Source organism: Ornithorhynchus anatinus, chromosome 18 (assembly GCF_004115215.2).
Source record: "Ornithorhynchus anatinus isolate Pmale09 chromosome 18, mOrnAna1.pri.v4, whole genome shotgun sequence".
In the NCBI taxonomy this organism is placed as follows: Eukaryota; Metazoa; Chordata; class Mammalia; order Monotremata; family Ornithorhynchidae; genus Ornithorhynchus; species Ornithorhynchus anatinus.
Genome location: NC_041745.1, coordinates 16,097,719 through 16,121,350, shown reverse-complemented (window position 1 = coordinate 16,121,350; position 23,632 = coordinate 16,097,719). Strand labels below are relative to the sequence as shown.

Here is a 23,632-nt window from a genome sequence, read left to right as displayed (position 1 = left end):
AAATCCAGCAGATGTGGGTCGACGTGGTCGGGCGGCTCCCGGCAGGCCCTTGAGATTGGAATCGAACTCGTGGGGAATCCTCTAGTTGAGGAGGAAGTCGGACTCTCTCTGCCTCGGAAGAATACGATTTTGCAACGGGAATGCCAGCGCCGTTTGGTCGGAAATGTTCGACTGCGTCGTTTTTCATTTTGCAGCTAGCCCGTGGCCGACAACCTTTCTCCAGTTAAGTCGCCGCCATTCAGCTGCTGCTGAGTATATTACGGGTTTAATCGCTGGCTTTTCACATCTGTTAGTGAACGAACGCTTAGGGTGTGTCGACATTCCCTCCAAACAGTTGTATCCTAGGACCGAAGGGCCTGTTTTTTCCTGAGCGGGCAGGTGATCAGGTCAGAATGGCCGTCGGTAGACCCTAAGGATATTCGTTGTCTGAATACCGATGGCCTGAAGAGCTGGTTACGTTACGTTGTCCCTTTCCTCAGTGACCGCAGTGGAAGTAATGGAAGAGTGAGATCCTGCTCTGTGTGTGTGTGGGAGAAAGAGAGAAAGGAAACATACATGTACGTACACGCTGCAGTTCCTGGGCTGGTGGACACCTGACGGGTTATTGGTGTATTTTTAAGAGGTTACGGAAGGTATTCGTAGAAGACATCGACCAGAGATGGCTATGCACGTGTGCCTGTTAATGTGTTGGAAGGATGGAGAGTAAGACTACACCTGGAGGAAGAGAAACAATTCTCTGAAAGGAGAAAGGTGAACCGGATGAAATGAAGGGCGAAAGAAAAATTAAATGGCTCAGATACCGTACATGGGAAAAGGAATGGCAAGAAGGTCCCTGGAGTAAATTAGTTCTTGTGCAAGTCCACTTAACTCAGTGTAATTGCTCTGGCAGCTGTTCTGTTCTCCTCAAAGTTTGGAAGCTGGTTCCTTCTTCCCATTTGATCTGTGCTGGTCCTAATACCAGACCAGTATGTGGGCATATGCATTGTAATATGCAGCTTATTTCAACCGTAAAATCTGGGGGGGTGCTAAGAATGGCTAGATAACTGGCTATGAATTTTAGTGTCATGGTATTTAAATACCCTGAAAATGAACGTGCCTAGAAATTCTCCAAAGGCGAATTTGGTTCAGAGTTTTCGAACAATTCCAAGCACGAGCCTAAATTACCTTTCACTGACCAGAAAGCATTAATATCAATGCAATATCACCCAGCATTCTTTGTTGAATTTCTTCATAGAGAGCTTCCAGACTTTCCCTAACCAAGGCCCAGGTCTCCATCTGTAGCGTTAAACGGTAGATCGTTACTGACTCAGCGTGCTTCGGTTCTGAAAAGTGCGGCATTAACTTCTGAATGACTGTTTTCGTTTGTGTTGTTTCGTAAGTTGGTGAGAATTTAAGAGGAGTTCAAAGGAGCTCTGTCCGGCCTCATGTTTCTGCAGCGTATTATCCCTAAACAGGATTCTGTTTCTACCTCTGTTCTCTGAATTCAGATGGTAAACATTTTTTAAAGAAAGAAACCTTTTTAAAAAAACCTCACAAAAGCAAACCCTCAGAGGTCCAGTTTGTGGGGATCCTGTGGCTTCCAAGTGAGCTTTCTGTCTGTAAAGTACAGCACTCCAATCTGGATTGGCAACTCCGCATGCTGCCTGTGCTAAAGTTGGTCAGGCAGAATTTCAAACTATAATGAAAGTGATTTCAATAGCTTGCTACTTAAACTTCTGGAATTGGAGCTACTAAAAAAAAAAGTCTTTTAAAAATTTTTTATTAGTATTTTTTCTGCAACAGGTTCCTGTGTCCCCCAGGAACTCTTTCCGAGCACAGATCGTCATCGCGGCACATTTTAGTTCTGTTTCCGTCTTTGAAAGCATGTGCTTCCCCCGCTTTAGCAACCGCGTTTGTACGAATCGCGTCGCTCTCAGGTCTCGAAAACCGGTTGGAAATGAAGTAGTATACAAGTTTCTCCCTCTTCCCCGGTAGTGAGAGAGAGAGAATGGGGAGAGTTGGATCCGTATTTTTAGCCCCACTCCTGAACAGGTCCAGGGAAGTCTTTGCGGCACCTGGCTAATCCCGGTCCAGATTTAACGACGATCCTTATGGAATTTTCATGAGAGCTCACCATTTGCCGAGCGCTGTACCGAGCGCCGGGGGTAGATACCGGGTAAAATTGACTCAGACGCGGCCTCTGTCGCACGTGGGACTCACGGTCTGAGGATGGGGGAGAACTGAAATCTCCACTTCAGGGATGAGGAAACCGAGGTCCAGAAAAGTGAAGTGACTTTCCCCAAGGTCACATGGAAGGCTAGTGGCAGAGCCAGGATTAGAACCCAGGCCTGTGCCCTTTCCACCGGACCGTATCGTTTCCTTTAGATTTCTCTTCCAAATTCTTCGTGGCCCTGGGTTTATCTACGTTCAGTAGGTAGGCACGTACTCTTACCTGTAATGAGTCAGTCAGAGGTCTAAAAAGTATTTTGTGCCTTACGTGTCTTTCTCGTACGTGAGTCAATCAGTGGTATTTCTTGTCCTGAGCACGGGGGAGAGTAAAGTGCAACAGAGTCGGTGTACACTTCCCTGCCCACGGCTACGCAAAATACGGTGGGCCTGGTAGAGATTCACCTCAGGAGTTCGTGGGGGGCGAGGCAGGAGTGGGAAGACAGAATATTAAAATTGTATATTAGAAAGACCACTTGTCAGGGAAAAGAGGATGGTCCCCTACGTAGGTTTCACCCTCGTTGGGTTTCTTCCATTAATTAATACAGTCGGTTGCCCCACGTGGAGTAGCCCTAAGGTATTTTTAAGTATATTTTTCCCCTCATGGTACATTTTGATGGCAGATGAGATTGTGCATGATACCTGATTCTAAATTAGGTGTTTGTGGTATAGGAGCTTGGAGCGTAGCTTTCCCGTATAAAACGAGAGTTTGAAAACTAACCGTCCCACGAGGTGGTAACGTCGAAGGTTTTTGCGTCTGGGACTCTTTCCCGGGGCCGGTCGAATCCGCCGGAGAAGCGGCCTGGCCTAGTGGAAGGAGCGCGGCCCTGGGAGCCGGAGCACCCGAATTCTCATCCCAGCTCGGCCGCTTGTTCGCCGTGTGACCGTGGGCAGGTCACTCGCCTTCCCAGTGCCTGTTTACCTACCTGTACAACGGGGGTTCGATTCCTGTTCTCCCTTCCCCCCCGTAGACTGTGAGCCCCGGGTGGGACAGGGACTGTCGGACCGGATGTCTCGGGTATCTACCTCATTGCTCAGTACAGCGCTTGGCACATAGTAAGCATTTAACAAATACCACGGTGGTTCATTTTCACTTGCTGATCACCGGCTTCCGTTTTAGTCGGGGAGGATTAACCACTGGGGACACGTAGACACAGACCACTCGTAGCTCTGTGGGATGAGTGCCGGGATTTGGGCCATTCAAATTTCAGCTCTTTTTCTCCTCCTTCCTCTCTTCCCTAGGATTGGATTCAGCATCAGAACACCCCTACCCATATCGAGAGCTGCCGACAGCTATGCCAACAGTAAGGATGCTTTTCCCTCTCGGGTGCCGACAGCCTCTAGTTCGTCCCGAGTTCGGAGCGGGGAGGGAGAGATCGGAAAGAAGTCATTTTTTAGACACTCACTGTCACCGGGGACCTTTTCTTGAATGAGGGCAACGCACCGGGTGTGAGAACCGGGGGAAGGTCGGCTTCTCTTAAGTGTCTGGTTATTTTTTTTCATTCGTTCATTCATTCAATAGTATTTATTGAGCCCTTACTATGTGCAGAGCACTGTACTAAGCGCTTGGAATGAACAAGTCGGCAGCAGGTAGAGACGGTCCCTGCCGTTTGACGGGCTTACGGTCTAATCGGGGGAGACGGGCAGACGAGAACGATGGCAATAAATAGAGTCGAGGGGAAGAACATCTCGTAAAGACAATGGCAACTAAATAGAATCGAGGCGAATTTTCAGTTTGGAGGTTACTTTGAAAGATGACCCGCTGATTATGGCAAATTCAGCGCCGTCAAAAAGAATTGGAAAAGAAAGAATTCGTGAAAAACTAACCACACCCTCCCCGATATCTCTGGTAATCAAAAATTTGGCGCTTCTCCGTAATGCCGTCTTCTTCTTACCGCAGGTATCCTGACTGGAATCCTGAAGTTCTTCTGAGAAGGTAACTAACTTTGCAGAGTACTCCGATTGCTTTCCGTTATTCCTCGGCGAACCGTTCCTTTCGCAAAAACAGTGTAGTGAGAGACCATCGGTGGTGGTTTTGTGGGGAGGCAGGGGGTATTTTTGTTTGCTCCCCCCCCCCCCCCCCCCCCCCCGTCGAACGGAAGCCCCGGGATCGTAGACTCCTGGGCCGGGTTGTCCCCGTGAGATGGGGCAAGGGCGGCGGGGCGGGAGGCGGGTTGTGAGTCGCGTGGAGTGGCCGTGACCTCCGTAGGGGTGGAAGAAGCACGTTGTCGGTTCCGGTGGTGTTAACCGATCAGGTTCGGGAGGATCATCCGAGCCATTTATTTTACTGCTTCTCTCACCCCAAAAATGCGGAGCTGCAGGCGACCACTCAAGACCGTTACCTCAATATTTATATGCAGCCAAACCCTTTTGATGATAATGTTGGTATTTGGGAAGCGCTTACTATGTGCAGAGCACTGTTCGAAGCGCTGGGTAGGTACAGGGTAATCGGGCTGTCCCACGTGGGGCTCACAGTCTTCATCCCCGTTTTACAGAGGAGGTAACTGAGGCCCAGAGAAGTTAAGCGACTTGCCCACAGTCACACAGCTGACAAGGGGCAGAGCCGGGATTCGAACTCGTGACCTCCGACTCCCAAGCCCGGGCTCTTACCACCGAGCCACGCTGCTTCCCCCTTCGAACCTCTGCCGGATCTGGCTCCCGTTATTTCTCTCCGGCTTAGGGGTCGCGTTCCCTTCGCCCTCCCCTCTCCCGGGCACAGAGGGGGCCGAACGTTTCCGTAGGCCTTTTCCCACTTGGAAACGAGGCACGGAGCCCTGAACGTATTTCTCTCGGTCTTATTTAAAAGCTTCCTCAGGTCCGACGCTGTTGTTAACCTGGCAGGTTAATGGCCGGTTAGTAGAAACCTGTGTTTCTGGAGCGGGCGAACCACTGCCAGCAGCCGAGGAGGGGGAGAGAGAACGGCAGGGGAAAGGGTAGTCTGCACTCCCTCGTGGGCATGTTGCGGGCAGGGAATGTGTCCGTGTGTTGCTATATTGTAATCTCCCGAGTGCTCTGTACGGAGATTCACACATTATTATTATTGTATTTGTTAAGCGCTTACTATGTGCAACGCACTCTTCTACGCGCTGGGGTTGACACGAGGTAATCAGGTTGTCCCAGGTGGGGAGCACAGTCTTCCTCCCCGTTTTACAGATGAGGCAACTGAGGCACAGAGAAGTGAAGTAAGCGTTCGGTAAATATGAGGGACTGGCTCATCTCTGCCCCCCCCCCCGCCCCCCCCCCCCCCCCCAGCCCTCCAACGGTCCCATCTTTCCCTCACCTGGCAGAAGGTGCAGGAGGTAGCGGGAGAGACCAGCAGAGCTCCGCCTCTGCAGACGGGTTTCCTCACCCGCCCTTTGGCATCAATCTCCTGGGCACTTCCCCTCTAGACTGTAAACTCACGATGGGCAGAAAATGTGTCCGTTTCATCGTTGGACTCTCCCAAGTGCTTAGTACGGTTCTCTGCACATAGTAAGCCCTCAGTGAATACTATTGACGACTCCTCCCGCCCCGCCCGCTCCATCTCGGGTGCCTCGCTGCTGCGGTTCTTCCCGCCTTGTCCCGCTCTCGGCCCCCTCTCTGGCCGCCCGCCGTTACGGGTGGTTGGGTCCATTTGGCCTTGTTTTTTTCCTACAGGGGCCTCTCACCCCACTCACCCGCTGATCTCTGAGGGCCTCCTCTGTGCCGGTCACCGAACCAAGTGCCCGTACGTGTCCCCTGCCCAGAAGGAGCTTCTCGTCTAGAGGAGCTGTACTTAATGGCATTTGGTTGATTGCTTCGGGGAAGAAATGTCAAACAGAAAGCCGTGGTGTTGGATCCTAGATGGTAATAACTAACCACGATACGGAGGCTGAGAAACCATATTTATCTCCCGACCGGTTTCAGTGACTGTGTTGGTAAAGCCTCCGGGCCGTCTCTTCCTACCCGACCTTCAAGCTCAATACGGGCAGAGTGAAACTCCTCCTCTCCTCTCCCGTATCCTCTCCTCCACTTCCTTCCCCTCCTACGATTTGACACGGTCTCTCCCGTCCCCGAAGTCTCCGCCCCAGCAACGATTGCCCCTGCTTGACGGCTCCCTGCGATAAGCGCCGCTTACAGCCCATCGGGTCGTATTTATTGACGCTTGGGAGAGTACAGTGTAAGTCCCATCCCTTCCGTATCCGACGGACTGCGGCGGAATCGACGAGACCGAGGCAAAGGGAGTAGGTCGGCGCTTGAGGAGCGAAATGTGCGGACTGGGTTGTAAGGAAGCAGAGTCGGTGAGGCAGGGGGCGGGGTGACAGAGTGACTTAAAGCCAGTGGCAAGGAGTTTCTGTCGGATGCCGAGGCGGATGGGTTCTTGAGGTTTGGGGAAACGTGGACGGAGCTCTTTGGTAGAAAAACGATCCAGTCATCGCAGCGGAATACGGGCTGGAATGGGGTGGGGAGGCGGGAGACGGGGAGGTCAGCCAGTAGGTCGATGCGGTCATCGCGTTGGGCCGGGATCAGTGTGCTTATATTAACAGTTTCGATGGAGAGGAGAGGGCGGGTTTTTAGTCATGCCGTTGAAGGTTGAACCGACGGGATGTAGTAGAAGACTGAATGTGTGAGTTGAATGGGGGAAAGGCATCTATCCCCTTGTCCTCCTACTTGTAAGTTATTTTAATGCCTGTCTTCCCCAGTAGAATGTAAGCACCCGGTTTACGTATTCTCCCAAACGTTTGCTAGAGTGCCGTAGCCGGAGGTGGGCCGTACATTCTTCCGATCGCTTGTTTCATCGCACCGTTCCTCTCTTTCGCAGAAATGATGGAGAGAGGAAAGAGAACCAGACTCCAAAGAGACATCCCGACTCGACCGGCTCCAGCCCCAGACACTGTAGGGGATCGAGCTCGGGGCATAAATTCCACCGCTCCCGGTCTAGAAGCCCCTGTCGTTATGGCCAGAATAGAGCCAGGAGCCGGAGTCCGAGGCCGCCGTACCGTTTTAGCCCCAGACACAGGTCCAGGTCGCCGCAGCGATCGAGGAATCCGCTTCGGTGCAGCCCGAGGCCCCAGAGGTCCGCCAGCACCGACTGGTCGTCTAAGAGAGCCGTCAGATCTCCAGGTGAGAAGGCCACCGGAGGAAGGTCCCCAGTGCCTCGGAGCGGGGGACCCAGTCGTTTGACTTTGCGCTCGATTTTTCGGTTCTCCCCTCGCGGTAGAGCCAGACGCTGTGCCCTCTTCGCTCGATTTCGCGGCCAGGGAACAGCGCGCACCGAGGCAAAGGTTTTGGTTTGGGGTGGTTTTTTTTTATGTATGGTATTCAAGTGCTTACTTTGTGCCAGACACTTAACTAAGCACCGAGAGAGATTCAAGCGAATCAGGTTGGGCACGGTCTCTGTCCCACTTGGGGCTCTCAGTCTTAAATCCCCATGTTGCCGATGAGGTAACCGAGGCCCGGAGAAGTCAAGTGACATGCCTGAGGTCATACAGCTGATGAGTGGCGGAGATGGGCTCCGAACCCCGGTCCTTCCGACTCCCAGCCCTTTGCTCTATCCCCTAGGCCAGGCTCCTTCAAGACTACGCTGCTCTGAGATGGTAACTGTGAAACATGAAAAAGCAGCGTGGCCCTATGGAAGGAGCCTAGGACTGGGAGTCAGAGAACCTGGGTTCTAATCCTGGCCACTTGCCGGCTGCGCGACCTCGGGCAAGTCACTTAAGTTCGTTAGGCCTGTTTCCTCCTCTCTGTTTTTTTTTTTTTTAAGGGAATATTGTGAACTTAGGAGACGGGTCAACAGGGTCACAGTTTTATTCCTTTGAATTATGATCCTCCTCTGGGTTTATTGGTAGGATAAAATAGTTGTCACATTTTGATGTAATGATGTGGCAGATAGTGAGTTCCAGGTCACTGATTATGCTACACGATCTCTTCAAAAAATGTTTGATTAATTGAGGGACCTGAACCCGTGGGCAGGGGGCAATTCTGAATAGGCCTCAGGTAACGACCTCGCATCGTTACGAGTGTTATCAGGTCACAGGTCTCCGGTTCCGAGATCCGTTTTCTCTCTCTTAGCACCACTGGTTCAGCTGTTAGCTGTTTTTTAAAACTGTAATTTTTCTTAATATTGCTTTTCCGCAAAGTGTAGTGACAGATGGGCAGGCTTCGTCGTTGGCTTTCAGATTCTGAATTGCATCTCGGCGGATCAGGTTGAAGCCCCTCACCCTGTGCTTCAGATTTAGACCGTCTCAATTTCCCTGTTCCCTTCCTCTCTCTCTGTCCCCGAGGCCACCCCGCTTCGTCCTCTTCCTCTTCCTCCCTGTTACTCCATTCGTTCATTCAGTCGCATTTATTGAGCGCTTACTGTGTGCAGAGCACGGTACTAAGCGTTTAGCATGTGCAGTTCGGCAACAGAGAGAGGCAGTCCCTGCCCAACAACGGGCTCACAGTCTAAACGGGGGGAGACAGACAACAAAGTAACCGTCTGCCTGGCTCCCCTCACATGACACCCTCCTCCAGCTGGCCAGTCGGTCCGTGGTATCTTTCGAACGGCGACTGCGTGCAGGGCACCGTCCTGCGCGCTCGGGAGAGTACGGTACCGCAGGGTCAGTCGGGGTGGACGTCCCTGTCCTGCCGTTCGGCTCTCGAAATCCCACTTCGTGGGAAACCTCGACTGCTGAGTTGAAGAGTCGTGGCTTCGCTGCCTCCTCCTACCTCACCTGTCTGCAGAACCCCTTTGACTTCCTCTTCTGGCCAGATTCCACAGTTGCCAGGCCGGGAATTCATCCGCTCCCACAGGCCCCACGTGGTTTACACGCTCGTCTACTTTTCTGACATGTGCCCGTTAGCCTCAGTCGACGTCGCCCATAGAAACCGAATAACCTTCTCAGGGGTCAGGGACGACGTACGTCCGACTGCGGACACGGCGTGGAGCGCCGCGCTCTTCGGGCCGGACCGTCAGCCCCGTGGGACGGCGATACCGGTCGCAAGTGGCCTTCATAGTTTTGCCACCTGTTCTTTTTCCACTCAGAGAGCTTCCGTTTGTCTCCCACAGACAAAAAAGCCGCCTTGGAAGCCGTGGTACAGAGTTTGGGGCACGGCTTTGTGGCGGAGTTTAATAAGCAGAAAAACCTTCGAGCTGCCGAAAAAGCCCAGTCTGCCGCGCAGAAGATCCCCTACCACGCCGGCCTGAAAAAAGTTCCAGTCCCCGCAAGGAGCGTGCAGAAAGAGCCGATCTCGAAGATTCCTGAAAATCCCAACCTGACGAAAAATCACATGATGTCCAATAAAGGCAAGCTTTCCCTAAGCAAGGTCGGTATTTCGTATTTTCCGTTCCGCCGTCAGTGCGAACCGGTTTATGTTTGGTTTTTAGTCACGCGGGTAGATGGAGGTGGGAGTGGAGGGGGCCGCAGACCGTTCAACCGTAGCAGACCGTCGGTCTTATTTATTGAGTGCGTACTGTGTGCGGAGCGCTGTGTTAAGCGTGTGGGAGAGTAGACTGTGAGCCCGTTATTGGGCAGGAATCGTGTCTGTCTGTTGCCGGATTGTCCGTTCCGTGCGCATAGTACAGCGCTCCTGACACAGTCCACTGGACAGATAGTCAACAATGTAGAAATAAATATAAAGTGACTCGTGAAGTCTCTCTTTCTTTTTTTTTTTTTTTTTTTTTTGGTAATAGCATTTGTTAAGTGCTTACTGGGTCCCAGGCACTAAGCTCTGGGGTCAGTACGGGTTAATCGGGTAGGACGTAGTCCATGTCCCCCATAGGGCTCACGGTCTCGATCCCCATTTTACAGATGAGGAGGTCGTTGAGGTCCAGCGAAATGAGGCGACTCGCCTAAGGCCTCACAGCAGACAAGTGCCAGAACTGGGATTAGAACCCAGGGCCCTCTGGCTCCCCGGCCCGTGTCCTGTCCACTGGGCCACGGTGCTTCTCGTTCTCCTTGGGTCACGGGTTAAGGGCCTGCCTGGGGCAACCATGGACAGGTCTGCTAGGAGCATGGAGAGTTCATTAGACGCCGTCCTAAAATTCAGCGGTATTTGTTGAGCACTTACTGTGGGCGGGGCGTGGGGCCAGGCACCCGGGAGGGTACTGTAGGGTTGGCAGACATGATCCTTGCCACCGAATTGCAATCCGGAAGAACCGGAGTTAACCTTTCCCTCCTCTGACAGATCTGTCAAGACAAATTCCTGAATTGCGGTACAGTAATTCACATATCGGACCTACCGGACGATGGCTACACGGAGCAAGATATAAAAAAATTGGTCCAGCCCTTTGGGAAAGTCAGTGATCTCCTGATTATTCCATCGAGAAATGAGGTAAGCGGTTTAAGCGGCGTTCAGCATATTCAGATCCGGCGTTTGCCAGATTTTTCGATCCTAAATCGTGGAGTGTTTTGATGGCCGTTTTCCCTTTGGAAATGCTGATCAAAATATTTCAGATTTCTGACTCAGCTCATATTTCACGCTAGGGAAGCAGCGTGGCTCAGTGGAAAGAGCACGGGCTTTGGAGTCAGAGGTGATGGGCTCGAATCCCGGCTCAGCCACTTATCAGCTGTGTGACTTTGGGCGAGTCACTTAACTTCTCGGTGCCTCAGTTACCTCATCTGTAAAATGGGGATTAAGACTGTGAGCCCCACGTGGGACAACCTGATTCCCCTGTGTCTACCCCAGCGCTTAGAACAGTGCACGGCACATAGCAAGCGCTTAACAGATACCAACATTATTATTATTATTATTATATTTAGACTCTCCAAATTAATGGCGTTAGCAAAAGAGAACTTTAGCACAGCTTAAAGGTTGAGCGCTCGTAATTTTCCACACTTGCAGTAAGTACAGTCGACTCAAGCTGTGGAACTAGAGAAACTAATATTTCAAAATAAGTCTGGGTTGATATATTCATGTGGTCAAATGGGTTTTCCACTTAAATTGAATTTTGAGAGGCGAACTTGGATCATTTCCGCAAAACCAGAAGTATCTGTGAGCAGAACTGCACGGAAGACCCAAGACCGTTTTATCGAATGTGACATCGACACATTGAAGCGGGACACATTCCTTCCTGGAGCACCTACGCTGTCGAGCGCCCGGGCATTTCTAAAATCCCAAATGGATACCGCTGCCTCTAGCTACATTTCCCCAGTTTTGAAGTGTTGGGATACGTCTGCCTTCATTTGAACACTAGAACGGGGAGAATTTCTGTAATCGAATATGTCGCCTTCCTGCTTTTTGACCTAGCTGCTCCATACCCCGGTCGCGTCGTCTGTCAGACGGGGGTTAGGTGCCCGTTCTCCCTCCAGGCTGTCGAACCGAGGCTTGCGTCTCATCCGATGATATCTACGCCCGCGTGTGGCACGGAGATGAGCGGCGCTCATCAATCTCCCAGGCCACTGGGTCCTTCCGGGAACCGAATGGCGGTGAGGCCAGACCCGTCGAAAACACTTAACGGGTTCTCCAAAGTGAACGGGGGGGGGTGGGGGGGGTCTCGTTTCAGGCCTACTTGGAAATGCACTTTAAGGAGGCGGTGACGGCGGCGGTCAAGTTCAGCGAAACGGAGCCGGTCCTGGTCAAGGGAAGACGTGTAAAGATGTGGGCAGCGGGAAGGAAGACGCTGCTGGCCCTCCCTGCCCAGGTGACGCTCCGCCCTCGGGCCCCCGGTGCAGAGTCCCTTCGGAAGCCCCGTGGGGAAAGGGGGCGTCACTGGGGTTCCTCTCGGTCCGGAAGTGGAGAGGAACTGAGCGGGTGCCCGCTTTCGTAGCCGTGTTTATTGAGCACTTACCGTCTGCAACAGTTGGGGGAGAATACGGTTTTAACGGTAAACAGACACGTTCCCCGCCACCTGAGACAGGCGGGCGGCGGACGGCTGAAAGTGGAGCGGAGGGATTTCCAAAATAAAAGGACAACAGGGGGGAGCCCTTATGAGCGATACCGGGGCCTGGCGAGTCCGGCAGAGTGGCCCGGCGGGCCGAGGCTCGGCCATGTGTGAGAGATCACAGTCCTGTTTAAATACCTTTACTGAAATGGTGGGCAGCGGGATGGAGGACAGGAGGAGGGATGCCTCTCTGGATAGGGCAGGCCCCCGGGAGGCCCCGGAGTTCCTCGTGACTCGACGGCCCCGTCCTGCTTCGGGGTGGGAGCGTACTCTCACGGCATCGGACGGGATTTCGTGATGTCATCGGGCGACAGAATTTGCGGAGAGGCAGAGACTTCTATGGAATGTCTCCCCGCTTTAAACCGTGAGCCCGTCTTTCGGCAGAGATCGTCTCTACCTGTTGCCGAAATGTCCATTCCAAGCGCTTCCAAGGTACAGTGCTCTGCTCCGTCCCGACTATGACTTCTGTGATATTTAGGGAAATCAACAGTTACTAAAAAAACCAAAACCACCCACCATCGTTCCATTAACTGCTAAGATTAGTAAAACTACAAAGCAGGTAAGACTGGGATGAATGAGGGGCCTTTAACTTGCTCCCACGTGTTCTGTGTTTGGTGTCATCAGGAGTCTTCCCTCATTCTCGAGAGGAGCCGATAGTGAGCGCTCAATAAATACTGTTGAATGAATGAATGAAGAGAAGTGGGTGTTTTCAGTTTTAAATTGCAGAGAGTATCCTAAGTCTCGTATCCCTTTATTTACAGATCAGGATGGATTCGGATGCAGTTACTTCCCAAATAAAAGATGTTACCCCGATTTTAAAGTAAGTGATCTGGATTAGAGGGAATCCTTTGAAGGAAGTCTGTGGAGCATAATTATTCATTCAGTAGTATTTATAGAGTGCTTACTATGTGCAGAGCATTGTACTAAGCGCTTGGAATGAACAATTCAGCAACAGATAGAGGCAGTCCCTGCCCACTGAAGGGCTTACAGTCTAATCGGGGGAGACAGATAAAAGCGATAGCAATAAATAGAATCAAGGGGACGTTCACCTCATTAACCAAAAAAAAAAGAGGGTAACAAAGATATATACAAAGGCGCAGTGCCGAGGGGAGGGGGAGGAGCAGAGGGAAAGGGGGGAATTACTCATTCCCAATTAGAATGAGCAGTCCAAGGGGGAACAGACCGTTTAACTTTCCCGTATACCAGATCGGAATCCGGGCCCGGATTGGAGAGGGGGGTCGCTGAGCCCTCCGAGGGGTCTAGTTGGCGATAGTGCCATCCAGCCGGATACCCTGGATCAGCGGGCAGTCTTCGGGTCTTTCATTCTGCCCCTTTTAAACTCCGGTAGAATGCCTCTGGCCACCGGCCCAAACTCCCTCGAACGTGTGAAAATAACTTCAGTGACTTTGCCGTGTTAATACTCTTTCCTTTCCTCCACCTAGAAAGGATACAGGCATTTTAAAGATGGTTAAATCTGTGACCTCACTGGCATCGACTGGTAAGTTGTGTACTGTCATCTCCCCTTATCAGGGTGGCTTTTTAAATTGAACCAGGGCGAGTCGTCGTACTTTCCCGAGCAGGCAGTAAGCGCTCGATAAGTCCCGTCGCGGTGACGGTTATCTTAAAGCCACACGGACGCACCTGCAGGCTCAGACGGGCCGCCTTCTCCCCGCCGTCTGAATCCACACTTAGCTTTCCAGATGAGGGCAGGTCAGGCGAGTGGGCAGGGCACGACTCTGAGTGAGCTGGGTTCCCCGAAATGACTCGATCAGGGCTGATTTAGGGCGAGGAAGGTTAACGTGCCGTAATGTACCTCTGGGGCTCTGGGTCGCCTTTCCCCCCGTCGGCCGGTCTTTACCGATAAAGCGGAGTACCCCTGACCCGTGCTCTCTCACCTCCTTGACGCCTGGCTCGGATTTCTGTGCCTTAAAGGAAAAGAGCCTCGGAAGGTCGGTTTTTTCAGATACGGGGCCAGCCACAGCAGCGGCGTCGGTGGTGATGAAATCTGGTATTTTAAAATAGTTCTCTCGGGTGTCTAACGGCTCCCAACTCTCATATATTCATTCACACGCTAATACTAGGAAGAGCCATCAGTCAGCAGCTACCCGGAAACTTTTGGGGGTGGAGGGGTGAGGGCGCTTCGTCTTTCAGACGAGTACGGGGCTTGGGCTTTCCCGTATTCCCGCCACAGTTTATTTATAGCGGATTTGGAATTGGAAGGGAAAAGCCCACGCCGATCCCTTTTTTCCTAAACGGCCGCTTCTTTCTCATTCCTCCCTCACCCGAAAGTGCTGCCGCTTCCCATGTGGGTTGTGGTTTGACTCAGCGAGTGACGGGCATCCTCGGGGACCAGACTAACCGTCCTGACCCCGAAGAGGTGGGACGGTAGTGTTTCATTTTCCTTGTCTGGAAACCAACATGTCGCTTGTTTCCCTCGAAGGAGAGTAGTGCCACGGGGCCTTTCTGACCCCTGGAAATCATCTAGGAACCAGGGCAGAGCGTACTGGTGACGTAGCTTATTGGGAAGCGCCATGGTCTACTGGAAAGCTCGCCAGCCCGGGAGTCGGAGCACCCGGCTTCCAGTTGCAGCTCCACAGCTCTTTGGGTGGGTGACTTGGGGCTGGTCACCTAGCTTTTCTGCCCCTCAGTTTCTTCCTCTGTGAAATGGGGATTAAATCCCACTCCCTCCTGTTCAATAATAACGTTGGGATCTGCGAAGCGCTCACTGGCTGCCGGGCACTGTTGGAAGCGCCGGGGACGATGCAAGGTAATCAGGTGGGGCTCACGGTTTTAATCCCCATTTTCCAGATGAGGTCACCGGGGCACCGAGAAGGGAAGTCACTTGCTCAGAGTCACACAGCGGACAGGTGGCGGAGCCGCGATTAGAAGCCGTGAGCTCTGACTCCCAAACCCGGGCTCTTTCCACCCGAGCCACGCAGCTTCTCTAGACCGTGACCGTTCAGACCGTGAGCCCCGTGTGAGACACACGGTCTGTGTCCGATCTGATTGTTTTGTCCCTCCCCGCCCCCGCTCGGTACAGTGGAAGTGCTTGACAGGGGCCAGTATTATTATTGCTATTATTGATATTGCAACATTAATTATAATAATAATAAGTAGCTGCCCATTACAGCTTCCAGGGTCTGAGTGCATCCCTTTAATCACCTGGATCTCTTCAGCATTCCTCCCCCACGTCCAACCTAGCATGAATTTAGGCGCCGGCAGGCTTTTTAGGTTCCCCGTAGTAGTTAGGAGAGTTCTTCTTTTCAATTCAGAGTGGTGGTGGTTTTGTTTTTCATTAGTTATCAAGACCCGGAGGTTTGGGGCCTTCATTTATTCAATTCATTTGTACCTTCAGTGATTTATCTGGATGCCCCCATTTGAGTGAAAACTCCTTATGGACAGGAAACTGACCCCTTCCCTGCTTTGTACTTCCCAAGAATATAGCACAGTGCACTGTGCCTAGAGGTGCTTGAGAAATACGTGTGCTTGCAACCACTACCACCTTTCATTCATTCATTCGTTCATAAGTCATATTTCTTGAGCGCCTACTGTATGATGTAGAGCCACAGAGCCACCCAAGGTGGGTTGGCTTTTCTTTCCCTGAAAAGCCTCAGCAAAGGGTTCATTTTGACTTTAGGAGTTCTTTTCTTTGGCAGTCAGAAGCTTCAGGCTGTTAACTTGGGGCTTCACGCCGAGAAGAAGCATGTCTACGGGGATAGAGCATGGGTCCAGTTCCCTCATCTGTAAAATGGGGATCAAGACTGGGAGCCCCACGTGGGACAACCTGATTCCCCTGTGTCTACCCCAGCGCTTAGAACAGTGCTCGGCACATAGTAAGCGCTTAACAGATACCAACGTTCTTATTATTATTACCCCCAAGGTGTTTGCATCTCGAGATGGTAGGTGAGGTCGCTGCAGGGGAGTAATTTCTATCTCCGCGTAGGGTTTTGTCTTTTTATTTTATTTTGGGGGGCGACCACAGAGGGTCTGAGGCGTGTCACGTTACAGTTTCATCAGTGAACTGGGTTATCATTTCATCAATGCAATGTCAAGTCCTGACTATGACTTTTGTGATATTTAGGGAAATCAACAGTTACTAAAAAAAACCCCAAAAAACCCCCCGTGGTTCCATTAGCTACTAAGACTAGTAAAACTACAAAGCAGGTAAGATTGGGTTGAATGAGGAGCCTTTAACTTGCTCCCACTTGTGCCGTGTTTGGTGTCATCAGGAGTTTTCCCCATTCTTAAGAAGCAACGTGGTCTAGTGGATAGAGCGCAGGCCTCGGAGCTAAAGGGACCTGGGTTCCAATCTCAGCTCTGCCACTTGTCTGCTGCGTGACCTTGCCCAAGTCACTTCACTGTGCCTCAGTTACTGCGTCGGGAAAATGGGGCTGAAGACTGTGAGCCCCATGTGAAACAGAGGGACCGGGTCCAACCTGACGAGTTCGTATCTACCCCGACGCTCAGCCTAGTGCCTGGCACAGGGTAAACGCTCGTGGACAACCTCAACAATCCTCGTGGGGAGGAAGGCGATTTCTTCGGCGTCGTTTAACCCAGCGATCTCCTAAATCACTCCCGAGGTGGCTTCCCCGGTGGCTCCCGCCTCCCGGTCGGAGGCTTTAAGACCCTGCCCCGGCGTTGGAGCCGCTGCCGTTCCGCTGCCCACACGTGGATTTGGTTCGTCACAGCTTTGGCCCGTGGTTCACGACCCGCTGGGGCCCTAGCCCCGCCTTCTTGCTTTTGTGGTTACACTCGCTGCTCCCACGGGAAATGATTGTCAGGAATGAGGGCGGGGAGCTGACTGGCGGCCTTTCAGGTTGTCGGGACCCAGTTCTTTGGGATTCGGATGAGACGTTTCTGTGTTTTGGCGAGGCGGGGAAGAAGCTTCGAAGTATAAAGGGAGCAGAGCCGGCAGGAAACGGAAAGTAGAACGGGTCTGAGCACTTGTCACTGGAAGTTTGGCCAGCTTTAATGAGAGATACCAGATCGAGGCACCCCTCAAGTCCAAGTTAGAGGAAGAGTCCTTGCTTTCGGCCCCTTCTACCTTTGATTCCCCAAGCCCCACAGCCCCTTTTTGGGCAGTAAAGTACACCCAGAGTTTGCATTTGTTAAACTCAACGGTAATAATCCCACGGTGCTAGTCCCAGGCGCCGCGTAACCCCAGCAACGGTGCTCCCGAATACGACAAGCCCGTTGTCTGGTAAAGGTTTGAACGAGCGGGGCCGTGTTGTACAACCAACCACTCTGTCCTTTTTGACTGTAAAACCAGGTCCAAAGAGGATCCCAGAAATGAAGAAGATAGACCTCAAAGCTAAGGAATCTCTAAAGCCCACTACGGGACCAGGTGAGCTTGAAATAGTTGGTGCTGTTGCCCCTAGCTCTTTAAACAAAATCCGGCTAGCGTGAAACACATTAATCTTCCATTGTTTGCTCTGTTTTTCAAAGAGAATCTTGGGCCGGCCGGCGTCGCCTCCTCTGACTGTAACAGACCAGTGGGGACTCTACTAGTCAGAGGTAAATAACTCGGAGTCGTGGTTATTTCTGATTCATGGGTGGCTTAACTGAATGTGATTTTGTCAGCCTACCTCCTTCAGCTGTACTGAACAGAAATGTTTCATGGAGGGAATACTCAAAACCAGGGGTAATAGAGAGATAAAAGCATCCAACAGCAGTGGTAAAATGTTTCCAGTAAATTCCTGGAAAGTTGGCTGACTGACGCTAGATGTCTGTTTTATGCAGCAGTTAATTGTAAACGGAGGTGGGATCTCAACCTCCAGGTGCGGCACGGTTACTCCCCCCCCGCCCCGACCCCTTCCTGCTTCTTTAGGGCGGGAGTCAGGTTATTACCTCTATTACAGTGTGATTTCCCAGACGCTCGGTACCATCCTCTGCGCACAATCGGGTCAGATACCACTGATGGACCTAAGCATCCTCAAGGTTAAGGTTATTGTGTTGAAAAATTCCCTTTGAGAGAGAACAAAATAGAAAGCCCTTACCATTAAGGTAAAATTGCTGTTTGCGAATTTTTTTATAATTTTTATAGAATCATCGCACTTTTTCAAACATGTCTAGGAGCACACTTTATGGTTTATATGACAGGTATATACATTTGCTTAATATTCACTTCGGTCTTTTTTTCCCCCGAAAAGCAGGTACAGAGACCAATGAAAACGTAGAGCCGGCCAGTAAGGTCAGTCTTTGTATTTTATCTTAAGTTAACCAATTCTTTTTGGGTTCTTCACAGTGGAAAAAGTATATCTTTTGGGAGAGGAGATCTTGCAAAGCCGGGAGCCAGTGGCCAAGAAAGAGTAAATGATGCTGATGCTGATGATGATGATGATGCCATCTATTAAGGACGTTGTGCCAAGCCCTGGGGTAGATGCAAGAAAATCAGCTTGGGCACAGTCCCTGCCCACAGGAGACTCACAGAGAGAACAGGTGTTCTGTGCCCGTTTTATAGATGAGGAAGTGGAGGTACAGAAGAGTTAAATAACTTGCCCAGGTCTTACGGCAGACGGGTGCCAGATCTGGGACCAGAATCCAGTTCTCCTTGCTCTGCCCCGTGATCCTTCCACGAGGCCCAGGCAAGAGCAAAGAAAGACTCCCTGAGAATCAGGGATTTTTAGGTGCAAGTCCAAGTTCAGAAAATCTGACATGGAGTAACTTGTCGGTAATAATGGCATTTAAGCGCTTACTACATGCTAAGCACTGTTTTAAGCGCTGGGGTAGATGCAAGGTAGTCAGGTTGTCACACGTGGGGCTCACGATCTTCATCCCCGTTTTACAGATGAGGTGACAGGCACAGAAAAGTGAAGCGACTTGCCCAAGGTCACACCGCTGACCAGTAGCGGAGCCGAGATCAGAACCCACGACCTCTGACTCCCAAACCCGTGCTCTTCCCGCTGAGCTGCGCTAAACGTGGGTCCAAGCCTCGGGAGAAAAACTGTCCCCCAGGAACGTGTTGATGCAGCCGGGAGCCGGACCGTGGATAATCACGCTGTCGGGTTGAAACTGGGGAACTAGAAACGAAAACTCAGCTCAGTCGGCAGCCCTGAGCAGTCCAGCTTTTACCTCCTTGTCATAAGTGGATGGCATTCCCGATGCCCAGAGGAAGTCATCCCTTACTGTCCCGTGGAGACACTACTGTATTCTTAATTCTTGGCGTTGAGGTGACCGGGGTCTAATATGCTGCGTCGGCTACATGGTACTCGATGGCACCCGGTGACCAAGCGTTAGCTTAACCATTCATTCAGTAGTATTTATTGAGCACTTACTATTAGTCTGTTTCTGTACTGGCATCCAAGCCTTCAGTCGGCATGTTTAGGCCCATTCACCTGTCATCTTTGGGCCTTTTTACGGTCTCCTCTTCGGTGGAATGGTAGGAAGTTTCAGGCGGAAGGGATCAGGAGAGGTTCGCTGTTCTATCTATTCAGCCGTATTTATGAAGCGCTAACTGTGTGCAGAGCACCGTGCTAAAATGCGGGGGAAAGCACAATACAGCAACAGACACATTCCTTGCCCACAACGAGCTTACAGTCTAGAGGGGGAGACAGTAATAGAAATCAATCACAGGTATTGACGTTAAGAATCACGCAGCCGTGTTTGTCAAGTGCTCACTATGTGTCCAACGCCGTTCTAAGCGCTGAAATAGTGCGAGTCAGTCAGGTGGGACACAGTCCCCGAGTCCCCGTCCCACATAGAGCTCACGCTCAGAGTTGGGCTAGGGTTTATTGAGCGCTTCCTAAGGACAGAGCACTGTAGTAAGCGCTTGGGAAAGGACGACGTAATCCTAAACAGACACGTTCCCGGCCTACGACGAGCTTACAGTCTAGAGGGAGGTCACTCAATCGGTAGCATTTATTGAATGCCTTTTGGGTGCAGAGCACTTGGGAGAGCACATTACTAACAACAATCACGTTCCCTGCCCACAGTGGGCTTGCAGTCCAGAGGCAAGCATACCTAAGTCACTTTTGTCGATCTGTAACGTTTTCTAGAGAGGGAATACATTTTGGGTATTTTTTTTTTCCATCTCACGGCCTTTCTTTAGACCCGGCCTTCTGATCCTCTCGTCTCCTGCCTTCCCCGCCTTAGGAGTTCCCCGGCCTGCTCATTTGGTCATCATTTTTAAGGGCTAACCGTCTGGGGGGCTAACTCCCGCTTTAGGTATTTGTTAACGGGGTGAATGCTTGCTCTGCAACAGGCCGACGCACGTCAGCAGTAGACCCTTAGTTTTCATCCGACGATGGAGCATCGGGGACGGGAAGCGCGAAAGTCAGAGGAAGTATAGTAAGAGGGAGAACGGGCGTGGGGCAGTTGGGGGAGGGTGAGGCCAGAGATCTCACTTGGGGGGACAAGTCTTTCCTTCATTCATATTTACTGAGCGCTTACCGTGTGCAGAGACGCGTACTCAGCGGCGTCAGCACAGCGAGCTCACAGTCTTGCAGAGGAACTAGGCCGAAGAAGGGGGAAAGATAGTCATCACTCTCTCCGGCCCCACCCCCCGCCGCTCTTTCCTGAAGCTTTGGGTCAACTTATTCCCCGCTCCTTTTGTGTCTGGACATTGTCCGCAGACTCCTGGCACAGGAGTTCTGCACAGCAGCTCCGTCCTTGAGGCATTAGTACGGACAGCGGTGTGTGAATCGGGTGTTCAGTTACGGTGACGGCGTTCATCCTTGGGTTTAGATTGGTGGGCGTATTATAAAAAGGAGTACTTCTTGTAAAAGCCTTGCTCTCTGCGGGAGCGTGCGGTAGAAGACCGCAGTTTCCTTACCACGCGTGAACAGCTAGTCTAGACCCAAGCTAGAACTCCAACTGGATAGATTGTGAGCCACACGTGGGGTAGGGACTGTGTCCGACCTGATTAACTTGCATCTCCCTACCCGGCACTTAAAAAGAGAAGTTGCTACACATCACCGAACAAGGAACGTAGCAACAGTGATCGTTTCAGGAGAATAATCCCACGGCAGGCAAGAGCCGGGAGAAGAACACAGATCCCTTGACTTCCGGGACCAGGCCTTTTCCTCCGTATAAAATAGCGGTCTTAATGAAGAATAATAATTTTGCCCACGGAAATGTTCTCCAGTAAATGCATTAGACCTAGCTCCGCCAGGATAATCGCATAATGTTTCTCTGGGTGATTTTTTTTTTTTTTTTTTTGGTAACCGTGACTTGACGTGTCGTTTCCTTTTGATTTTATTAGCGGGAACCTGAAGACGTGTGCGTGGTCGCTGTTTCAAATTTGCCGGAAAAAGGATATTCCATAGAAGAAGTTTCTAACCTCGCAAAGCCATTTGGTGGATTGAAAGATGTTTTAATTATGACAACTCATAAAAAGGTATGAGGAGACCGACCTGACGTGATTCCCATTTCCGTGTAGCCACGTGAGGCCAAGAAGCCCATAGGCTGCTTGAGAGACATTTGCGGAATGTGTGATTTGGAGGAAGGGGTTTGTATAAAAAGGATTCCGAGAGTGGTATTTATGGCTGGTATGTCAAAAAAAAAAATAGCTCCTAGGAGAAGCAATAGTGATGCTTGATGTGCTCTATAGAATGTTCACAGGGTTGCGAGACAAGGAAAGAAAGCTGTTAAAACTTGCGCGTGTAGTTAGAGTATCAGAATGTAAATATGAAGCCATTTATGGCAGGTTATCGAACATATACAGACGTGGAGCCGCTATTAGATGTTGCAAGGAATCATGGGCTAGTGGAACGAGCACGAGACTGGGAGTCGGGGGACCCGGGTTCTAATCCCAGCTCTATCACTCGTCTGCCGTGCGACCTTGGACAGGTCACTTCCCTAGGCCTCAGTTTCCTCATCTGTAAAATGGGGATTCATTACCTGTTCTCCCTCCTACGTAGCCCGGGAGCCCCACGTGGGACAGGGACTATGTCCAACCTGTTTATCTTGGGCCTGTCCCAGTACTTAAAGCAGTATTTGGTAAATAGTAAGCCCTTAACGAGTACCACTGTTATTGTCATCGTTATTAGATGTCCGTGCAGCGAGGACTCAGTAATTACCAGTGATCGATGAGGGGTAAGGCAGTCTTGGTGATAAAAAAGATCCCGATCAGCGTGAGAATTTTCCCTCGTCCTGAAACCCTTCTCCCAGCTCTTCCTTCCTACCAGCTGGCCGAGCGTATTTTCAGATCTCAGGGTAGAGTTTCTGAGGGCAGTGCCTTCTCGTACAAGGCCCAAGACCAAAATGTCTAAATATAGGGGTTGGGGGTGCACCGGGTTAGAAAAGGCAGCTAGAGAGAGCCAGAAAGCCAGAGAGGCAGCTAGAGGGCCTGGAAAGCCGGAGAGCGTAAGGTCAGAGATCTGAGCCGGTTGCAGCCTTTTATGGATTCATCCAACGACGAAACGGTCGAAACCGTATTTGGCCCCTATTTTCCCGATGAGGAAACCGAGGCACAGAGCCGCTGTGTGACTCGTCCGGGGTCCCACAGCAGGCAAGACCCGGGATAAGAACACAGGTCCTCTGCCTTCCGGGACCAAGCCCTTTCCTCCGTATAAAATAACGTTCTCAATAAAGAGTGATAATTTTGTCTGCTGAGATGTTCTCCGGTCAACGTCTCTATTAGGCGTGGCTTTTCCAGGATGATCGCGTCACGTTTCCCTAGGTGATTTTTTTTTTTTTTTAACCGATTCTTGACATCTGTCGCTCCTTTGAAAGGCATATATGGAAATCAGTAGGAAGTCTGCAGACTCCATGGTTAAATTTTACACCTGCTTCCCGATGTCCGTGGATGGAAGTCAGCTCTCCGTAAGCCTGGCGCCGGAAAACACTGACATAAGAGATAAGGTAGGAGGGGGTTGGGGGTCGCCGGAGCTGTGGGCTTGGCTAGAATTGAGAGATCTCTCTAGGGTTCCACTTAAATTCAGTCCCCTGGTTGGGTTTTCAGCATTCCCATTGGGGATTTCCCGCGGCCAGTGTGATGCAGCCTGCCCAAGTTGTGGGTCACTCCAACATCGAGTGGGAGAGGAGCCAAATCCCCATTCCTGGATTCCCTCTGGAGACATCTTCCTCTCCCCCTGAAAACTTCAGTTTCCAAGCGTGCTCCCAGATGAGAAGCAGGAGCTGACCGACCACCCCTCCTCCAGCGGGAAAGGCCCCCCTCAAAAAGATCCGCCTGTAGGGATGTGTTCCCGCTCCTTCCCTTTCCAGTTCCTGGTTTCTGGTGAAATCATCGGTCGTTTCACTGGAAACCCCCTTTGGCCAAGAGCCATTTTTATCCTCGCACGGAGTGATTTTGGGAGCCGTGGGGCACAGTTCCCATGGTCCACGATGGTGAACCCACTGATCTCAGTCTCTGGGTGGAAATGCTTGGGGCCATTTTTCCGAGACAGAAAATTTGGGGTTTTAGGTTTTGAAAAAACAGTGACGGCTTGCCAAGATTTAGAGCAGAGCTATGATTCTTCTCCTTCCTTGTCAGGTTTTTTTTTTTCCATTTTTCTCTTCCAGCTTGTATTGCTTTCCAAATATTCCTTGGATCCCAAGCACTCTGCATGTTGGCTCTGCCTTCCCAACCCCCTGGTCCGCATAGCACTTGTGTATTTTGGCTCCCCCCGCAACCAATCTGTTTTAGCTTTTAGACTTTCCCAGTAC

The 23,632-nt window shown here is 51.2% G+C and overlaps 1 protein-coding gene across 3 annotated transcripts in view; it reads left to right on the top strand.

Annotated features, from left to right (window-relative positions):
* Positions 1 to 23,632, top strand: part of ZNF638 (zinc finger protein 638) — a 63,299-nt gene that overhangs the window by 20,998 nt on the left and 18,669 nt on the right. For 2 of the 3 annotated variants that reach the window (XM_029083103.2, XM_029083100.2), the window contains 13 exons: positions 3,448 to 3,509; positions 4,106 to 4,141; positions 6,986 to 7,287; positions 9,215 to 9,471; positions 10,333 to 10,479; positions 11,651 to 11,788; positions 12,790 to 12,848; positions 13,471 to 13,526; positions 17,298 to 17,372; positions 17,474 to 17,542; positions 18,178 to 18,218; positions 21,228 to 21,362; positions 22,700 to 22,828. In XM_029083103.2, coding sequence (XP_028938936.1) covers positions 3,448 to 3,509; positions 4,106 to 4,141; positions 6,986 to 7,287; positions 9,215 to 9,471; positions 10,333 to 10,479; positions 11,651 to 11,788; positions 12,790 to 12,848; positions 13,471 to 13,526; positions 17,298 to 17,372; positions 17,474 to 17,542; positions 18,178 to 18,218; positions 21,228 to 21,362; positions 22,700 to 22,828 — 1,506 coding nt within the window. The remainder of the gene's footprint in view (positions 1 to 3,447; positions 3,510 to 4,105; positions 4,142 to 6,985; positions 7,288 to 9,214; positions 9,472 to 10,332; positions 10,480 to 11,650; positions 11,789 to 12,789; positions 12,849 to 13,470; positions 13,527 to 17,297; positions 17,373 to 17,473; positions 17,543 to 18,177; positions 18,219 to 21,227; positions 21,363 to 22,699; positions 22,829 to 23,632) is intronic. The other variant, XM_029083102.2, reaches the window with a different exon arrangement.